The sequence below is a fragment of the Hyposmocoma kahamanoa genome, unplaced genomic scaffold (assembly GCF_003589595.1).
Source record: "Hyposmocoma kahamanoa isolate Upper Pololo Valley unplaced genomic scaffold, ASM358959v1 103, whole genome shotgun sequence".
NCBI classification, from domain to species: domain Eukaryota; kingdom Metazoa; phylum Arthropoda; class Insecta; order Lepidoptera; family Cosmopterigidae; genus Hyposmocoma; species Hyposmocoma kahamanoa.
This window is the reverse complement of record NW_020653344.1, coordinates 3,443,307-3,452,004: the sequence shown is the minus strand read 5'-3', so window position 1 is coordinate 3,452,004 and position 8,698 is coordinate 3,443,307. Positions and strand designations below refer to the sequence as shown.

At 37.4% G+C, this 8,698-nt stretch overlaps 1 protein-coding gene across 1 annotated transcript; it reads left to right on the top strand.

Annotated features, from left to right (window-relative positions):
- The first annotated feature begins 2,314 nt into the window (after positions 1-2,314).
- LOC113238071 lies at positions 2,315-2,767 on the top strand. The gene has a single exon (XM_026474794.1). It carries the CDS (start codon positions 2,315-2,317, stop codon positions 2,765-2,767), a length of 453 nt encoding a protein of 150 aa, XP_026330579.1.
- Positions 2,768-8,698: the final 5,931 nt, after the last annotated feature.

Below are 8,698 nucleotides of genomic sequence, written 5' to 3'. Positions count from 1 at the left end.
AACGCTTTCAAAATTTTTGTTCCCAAACACAAATTAGAAATGTTTTAAATAATTTAATACAATAATTTCTGGCCAGAAGGGATGAAATTTAGGCAGTTCGTTCACCTTAGAAGATATCAAGCAACATGACAAATTATGAACTCATCCAGAGTCAATTCAGTACCTATTTGATGGAACAAATCAAAACCATTAACATTGTAACTTATAATTGTAAGAATATAAAACGCAGTACCGATTGTGTGAGATCATTATACAAAGATGCTGACATAGTGGCATTGCAGGAATTTTGGCTGTTACCGCAAGACCTACCATTTCTTGGTGAAATCGATAAGGACTTCTATAGCTATACTGGAAAGTCAGGGATGGAACCAGCACGCAGCATAATACGAGGTCGCCTGTACGGTGGCGTTGCTCTATTGTGGCAAAAATATGCGTTTCAACACGTATCCGTGATTTCATGTAAAAGTGAGCGTATTGTTGCGATTAAAGCAACAGCAAGTGATTTCCGTGATATGGTGTTCGTGTGTGTTTATATGTCAGTCAATAAACCCGCAAATTTAACTTTATTTACAGAATGTTTCTCAGATATAGTTGTAATAAACTTATTATCCTCTTAACTTAGTATCACACACTTCTTACAACTGTAAGAAGTGTGTGATACAGACTGTGTGTATATATTAGGTGATTACAACGCTCACACCGGGTCTATTTTTGGAAGGGAGCTAGAGCGTTTTTGTTCAGATAGACAATGGGTTTGTGTGGACAAGGAAAAGCTGGACAATGTATCGGACACGCACACTTTTGTCTGTCAGGCTACAGGCAGTAGGAGGTGGCTAGATCACTGTTTAACTAGTCAGGCTGCATGGCCAACTGTTACAAACGTTAACATCTTTTTTGATGTGTACTGGTACGATCATTACCCACTAATAATTGAGTGTAATCTAGGTTTAATTAGATCTAAACATACTATAACTTATACAAATAGCATTAGATTCAGCCTAAGGAGCGCGGAAGAAATTGATACATATTTAGAAATTTGTAATAGTCAGTTAAAACATATAGATTTTCCTTGTGAATTACATTACTGTGCAGATAGTATGTGTAATGATGTCAGTCATAGAAATGTTATAGATAAGTTATATAAAACATAGTTTCTATTGTTAGTCAGGCTTCTACATCTAGTTGTAGTCGAATTACTAAGAAATCTGATAAATGTAAATGTGTGTTAGGATGGAACAAACATGTAGCCGCAGCGCATAAGCAAGCTCAATTAGATTTTCAAATGTACGTCGTCTATGGCAAACCTAAGAGTGGACCTATATTCGAAAAAATGTGTTTAAGTCGTAAGATTTTTAAGGCAAGACTTTAGTACTAATCTAAACTGTCAACAGAGACAGGACCAACTTAAAAAGGACATACTTGCTTCACAGCATGTGACTCGACGTTTTGATCAATTTTGGAGGGGTACTAAAATACTTTAAGGTAAGCTAGAGTTGCCTGCTAGTGTAGAAGGTACAAGCGAGCCGAGAAAGATTGCAAATATCTTTAAAGACTATTTTAATTTTTTATTTTTACCTAGATCAGAGATATCAGATGCTGAGCCCTGTCATGTGGAACAGCCTATTGAAATCACTGCCAAAGATGTGAGACTAGCGATCAAGAATATGAAAAGAGGCAAGTCTTCGGGGCATGATGAGCTCAGTATCGAGCATCTGAAACATGCAGGACTATACATTGAAATAGTTTTATCCTTGTTATTTACTTTTTGTGTAAGACACTCCTACTTGCCACCAAATCTAATGAAGATTGTAGTTGTCCCTCTTGTTAAGAACCGCACGGGTGACTTGGCTGACAAATCCAACTATAGGCCAATCTCACGAGCAACAGTTACAGCTAAAGTTCTAGATAGAATATTAGATGTCCACCTATGTAGTCGTATACAGTTGCATGATTCCCAATTTGGTTTTAGAGGAGGTTTGTCGGAGGCCGACAGTGCCATGTTATCACTGAAATATGCTGTTGAGTACTATATCAAGAGAGAGACCCCGGTATATGCCTGTTTGCTAGACCTGTCAAAAGCATTTGACCTTGTGTCATATGATGTGCTTTGGACAAAATTGAGTGAAGTTGGCATATCGCCAGAAATAGTTGGTATTTTCTCACATTGGTATCGTAATCAACAGAATGTAGTAAAGTGGGTAAATGCTAAATCGGATGATTTATTTTGAGCTGTAGTATTAGACAGGGGGGATTAACTTCGCTTAGACTTTTTAATTTATATGTTAATAATCTAATTGCTTTTATATTGCTCTGAATGCTGAGCAGCACGTATGTCGGATGTCCCATCGACAACGTAAGTGTTAATAACATTAGCTATGCGGACGACATGCTGTTGCTCAGCACCTCAGTCAAGGGCTTAAGAAAACTTTTATGTAAATGTGAGGCCTATGCTATGCAACATGGCTTGAGGTACAACGAGAAAAAGAGTGAGTTCTTACTGTTCAAGGATAAGATTAAAGAACCAGCCTATGTACCTCCAATCTTCTTAAACGGTGTACCTTTGAGGCGTGTTGCACAGTTTATGTACCTTGGTCATACGGAGGACCTGAAGGATAATAAGGACATTAAGAAGGAGCACAGGGCGCTGTGCGATGTCAGTTCGAGGAGTGAAACTTACGCTCGTCAAAGTTTACTGCCAGAGTTTCTACACGTGTGCTCTATGGTTCAACTTTACGCTGAGACATATGGTGACTTGAGAGTCCAATAATGCAATAACACCTTTAGGGCCTTGTTGAGTCTTTCCCGCTTCTGCAGTACCTCTGTCATGTTTGCTAGTGCTGCTGTGGACGATTTTTATGCCATTATGCGCAAAATGTCCACATCAGTAGTGCGAAGGGTTTGGGGGAACAACAACGAGATCCTGAAGATGATAGCGGATAGGATGGATGCAGCGGTTTTCCGAAGGTTCACCGAATTACACGTTCTACGTGTGCGTCGGTGAATCGATTGGAAGGCTAGGTAATATGTAATTAAGTAATAGGTATAATAAGAAATTTAATATTTTTTTAATCTACTAACACAATACTTATATAGTTATAAAGTGTGTCATGTTAACTAACATACTAATTTGTATGGACTTTTAATTGTCTGAAATAAACATTTTTTTTTATTATTTTATTATTAATTAAAAATAAATTTCACTTAATAAAAGCTCATATTACTTATACAAAGTAATTTGTAAAACATAATGTAGCGTGAATTTGAATGTTTCTTCGAAAAATAAAAGATAATATATTTAATTAATAACTTTTGTAACTATAGTGAAAAAAAGAGTGGTTTGCATTAATATTAGACATAACTGATTGATAGCTGTACCACCTCAGTCAACAGTGCCCATGAGACCTGTAGAGGGCCCGAAACGTTGCTTTGTTTGAAAAAACAAATATACGCGATTTAAATCCGGAAAAATAACACGAAAGGAGTCTGGCATAACCTGGCAACAATCGGCGACCACTATGGCAAGAATTATAGTGTATCCCATCGATACTATAAGAAAAAAATACATCAAGCGCAAAGCGGTGCGGCTTGCAAAAATACTTCTCTGTCTCTATCCGCCATGGCGCGACCGCAGATGTGTGAGCGAGACAGCATTCGTTTACAAACATTTCCGGGTTAATTTTTATATTCCGTCGTTTAATACTCACTCAAATTATATAGCACATTGCTTGATCAAACATTTTAATGTTAGGAATTCGTTATTTTCCTAAGGCGCGTTGTTTCAAAATCTATTGAAAATGATTTATTGTCTGCAAAACTTCTCTGAAACGTGGCTCTCTTTGATTGTTATTTACAAGTGTTTGAACCTGAGTAATTTTGTAATTAAATATATCTGTCCAAAAGGAAAAAATTTGACTGTGAATTCACTATCGACACTGTCTCAATTTTGACAACTTTACAGGTGAAGAAAACTTGTTTGCGTCATTTATAAAGCATCTGATTTATTAAATAAAACTACTTAGTTTTTAAATATTTTTATTACACATACACTATACACGTATTTTTATTAAATAAACCAGACGTTATATAAATGACGCATACAATTTTTTTCTTCGTCGTGTAAAGTTGTCGAAATTGAGATAGTACCGATTGCCAGTTCACAATTGAAAAGTTATTTGTGTAGTTATCACTTTACTTCACGACCATGCTTATATCTGTTTCTTGACTATTTAATCCATTACCGTAATAAGGAAAAAGCGATTAGATGAAATTTTCTTGATTGAACGCAATCCTGAAATAGCCTCTGGTTATTTGCTTTTTCTCGTTTTATTTCATTAAGCGAATGGAAATTTAAGAAGTTTGTTTCTAAATGTAACTTAAAACGGGTCACCTTTAAGAAAATGGCGCGGTTTGCCTCACTCTTGCCCCAACATCATGCCGTGTCATACAGTGTTTAGTAATATTGACTATAGTTGAGTAATAACCATCAACAGTGCCAAAACCCATAAACAATAAGGAACCCTAATTGCACCATGACATCATACGAAAATAATATCTGATGCATACCATAACTCGATAATCGCAACGTTATTTTGGGACGCAATAAATAACCACAAGAGAATAGTTTTTCTGTGAATACAAAGTACATCCAGGGACTGCATCTCTATCTTAATGGCATCCTGGTTACAAGCGGAATTCCAGAACATTGTCGAGGTTCTACATAACGACGCGATCCCATCTTCACCGGCTGGTATAAAGGATCACACACCGGCGGCAACGTGGCAGTTCACACTCAACTATTAACCCGAACGCAAGCTTCGAATCCCTTGAATTAGGGATACACTTTAGTATTTCAAATTGTAAATTGAAATAAATCCATATACTGTCCTCATTAACCTTATTGAAATAAGTAAAATACGAAGACACCTATAAAATTACGAAGACCCTATAAAAATGTTGGTGTTATTACATATATTTACATAAAAATCCAAATCTATATCGTATATTATGTAAAATAAAATATAAAGTCGGTTTTTGTTAATACGCAGTCACATCAACTGCAAACTATTACAGAAAATAACATTAGTTAGCGTATATAGTCCCACTGCTAAGCACAGGCTGTAGTTGGCATCCAGGCCCTATACAGCTCGGAAACTTCACACATATCATTTAACTGCTTTGTAGATATGTGTAGGTTTCCACACAATGTTTTACTTCATTAAAGGCTCATAGTAAATTCAGAAAACTTAGACGTGCAAGCCCGGATTCGAACCCACAAACTTTTGTTTGAGATGCGCTAGGTAAAACCATTGGCTACCACGGATTTTAAGGCTTAACTCATACTGGCGCAGTGCCGAAGCGTCGCGACGCGTCATGTTTTTCGCCTAAAGCATATTCATCTCTATTTTCCCATTATTAAGGTACAAATTTGTGTTATGCAAATATGGAGTCAAGCGTCGACGCTTGGTTGCAGTCGAGCGGTTACTTGAGCGCAGTTAGGCGTCAGACGCCGATGACACTGTGATTCGTGCGCACTAATGCGAGCGTCGCCAGCCCTTGAAAAACAGGACGCGACGCGACGCTTCGACTCTGCGCCAGTGTGAATTGAGTCTGAGGGTCGTATTTCAGAATTCTACTCAAGGCTCAAGTCAGGGCTTGAGCAGACTTGAGTATGATTTCAAGCACTGGGAATACGACTCTAATGGCGAGGACTTGAGTATGATTTTCAGTACTCACTGCAATACTCAAGTCCTGCCTTGAGTATTGAGTAGAGTTCTCGACCCTAAGAGTCTACACCACCTCACATGTCTTTGGTTGATTCCGCATAACAGTGGAAGTGTTGAATCAATCACTGTGGAAAAAATATATAGTAAAATTGAGTATGTACACTGATTACTACATGGTGTGAAAACACGATACCTAAAAATTTTCACGATAGAAAGAAACAAAGTTACCTCTAAATTTTACAAGAAAACCGCTGCATTCAACAGTTACTTTACATATACCAATGATTTTTTTAATATCAAGTGACCTAAATAGAATACGTATACCATTCGATATACATTTTTCAAATGACTATGGTTTCGTTTGTAAAAAAACAAATTCTGAAACAGTGTCCCTGCCGCTCGACCTAAGCAAAACGAACCATATTAGTAAAAAAAATTGTAATAATAATGAAAAAGTAAATAACTAATTTCAAAAAGGTCCGTAACCCAGCGTCTGTTACGAATACGTATCTCTAAATACATATACATAATATTTTTGGACTTTTAAGACAAACAGGTTTAAGTGATTATACAAATATAATCATCATCAAACAATAGCCATTGGCTACGGAATACCAACAAAGGGAAATTAAAAATGGAAAGTTTAGAACTCAAGAAATCAATGAAACGCAAAATGCTGGAAGTAATTAAATCTATTGCTTTTGTGTGGAAAGTGAATTGATCCGTTCAATCGAATCCAAGAAACAACAACTTCTCAAGATTACGATCGTAAGGACTTCCGTAATACAAGAAACCTTCGCTGGGAGTCCACATCTAGAGTTATATAAATGTTCTATAAATACAAACGTTCGTACAAAATTACACTCAATACCATTTACACAGAACAATAAACGCAGTAGAAGCGGTAGTTAGCGTTCGTCGCGAGCGAACTATAGGTCTCGAAAGACCTATCTGAGATCAGTCCGCCATTTCCACTTTGTATGACATGGTTGTGTCATCCTTGCGTGCAAATTCTCTATAATATATATAAATTTTTTTTACGTCTTCTAGTGTATCTCTTGCCTACACCCTTTATCATCAATATGAGTTGAAACAGTCGGTATCTATCGGGGCGAAATACCTGACACAGTTATGCCATTTTGCGTTGTTGATACTCCCCATAAGCTGACGTGTGGAGTTAATGCGCCGAAGTACTATCTCGTTTCCGACTTTCTACGTCCAGCTGATACGAATGCGGCGATAACACCATATCTCGTATTCATCGGAATGTAGACTAGTTTCTTCCTTGATCGTCCTTGCCTAGCAGCTGTATATAACTACATGCCAGGTAGGTACGTGCCAAACAGGTAGGTACGTGCACCCGGGGTCGCTCACTCAAAGCACTAGCTTTTTAGCACCGGTCAAGTCTGTGTAAACGGGCGAATCTCGGGTCAGGACCTGACTGCATAAGGTTCCTGTGCGGCCTTGCTTGCATACGTGGTAGTACTATTCCCGTATAACCAAGGGGTTAATAGGGAGGGGCACTTTAAACAAAACTTTAGTAGATATATAACGGGACTTTAAATTAAAATTACGTAGTACAATAAACAAACTCTGCAATGGTACTTTCTGAGCAAAAGTTAATGAAGTTGCCAATATTGCTATGAATCTAGACGACTCCTCACCGAGCTTTAAAATTATTCTCCGCAGCATCTCCAACTGTTTTAATGCAATTTTTAATTTGTCCGAACACAACGAATGGAGCGAGCAAAGTCTAGGCATCCATTCAAATTGCACATTATCCTTCGCCGTTTTCCAACCGATATGCATTAAAATTTTAATACTAGAATAAAAAATTCAATTATACAGGTCGTGATGAAAGCTAAATGTTTTCAACCTGTAATCTGAGATAAATGAGGCTATCAGCGCAAAAGTGATATAATCCACATTTATTTATTTTTACTACAATTTTACTTTAAATGATACTGAAGAACATTATATTTTGTATTTAGATCATTGACTTACAATTACATGGACGTCGGGTCCGCGCTAAAAAGTGTCCGCACTTGTAAGGCGCTAAAATCGTATACAGAGCGCGACACTCCGCTTTAGTCTTCATTTGTTCTACGGACAGCGCGATACTGCGATGACATAACAATTTAAATTTCGAATAGGTTGACTTGGGACATTTTTTTCGTGGTTTTTATATTAGACCCGTCGTCCATTTATTTGTAAGTCAATGATTTAGATGCTATTTTTAAGTATAAAAAATATTTAATTATAAAATTTTCACTCATTGCCAGAGAAACAGGCATTTGATATATGGTCGCTATCGTCGCTCGTTGTGCATTAATCGGACGAATGAAACAGTGCTTCAGCGAGTTCGTTCCGGATCATAGATCCGGAAAATAATGCCATCTATCAAAAGGCACAAGATAGACTATGTCGGTCACGTGATCAGCAACGATAGATACACGCTGCTGCAATTGATATTGATGGGCAAAGTGCAGGGAAAGAGACGCGCTGGGCGAAGGAAAATATTGGGGCTACGGAACATTCGGAAGCGGACGGGCATTACCTCCGTCGAACAGCTGTTCCGGTTAGCTGCTGATAGGGATGAACACAAGAAGCTATCGGCCCACTTCAGGATTGAAGAGACACTGGAAGAAGCAGAAGGTCTACTGCTACAAAAGTGCATAACTAAGTAAGTGCGTCATAACTTTATGTTGAGAGTAAATCCGAAAGAGAAATTGTGGTATTAAGTAGAAAGCTATTGCTACATATTGGAAATGAAACTTAATATTTAATATTACACATAACTGGTCGAAGTTTTTACGATCTCCGTCAGCCGTGACTACAGGACCCATAAAAGGTCCGAAAAGTTGGTTTGTTTGAAAAAAACAGACACGATTTGGATCTGAAAATATTTTGGTTTCGTTTCCAATTGAAAGGGAAAGATTTTTATTCAAGGAGCTATCTCAATATTGAAATGTCAT

Coding starts and splice junctions, on each gene's coding strand:
- LOC113238071 (XM_026474794.1), top strand. CDS start 2,315: ATGCTGAGCAGCACGTATGTCGGATGTCCCATCGACAACGTAAGTGTT.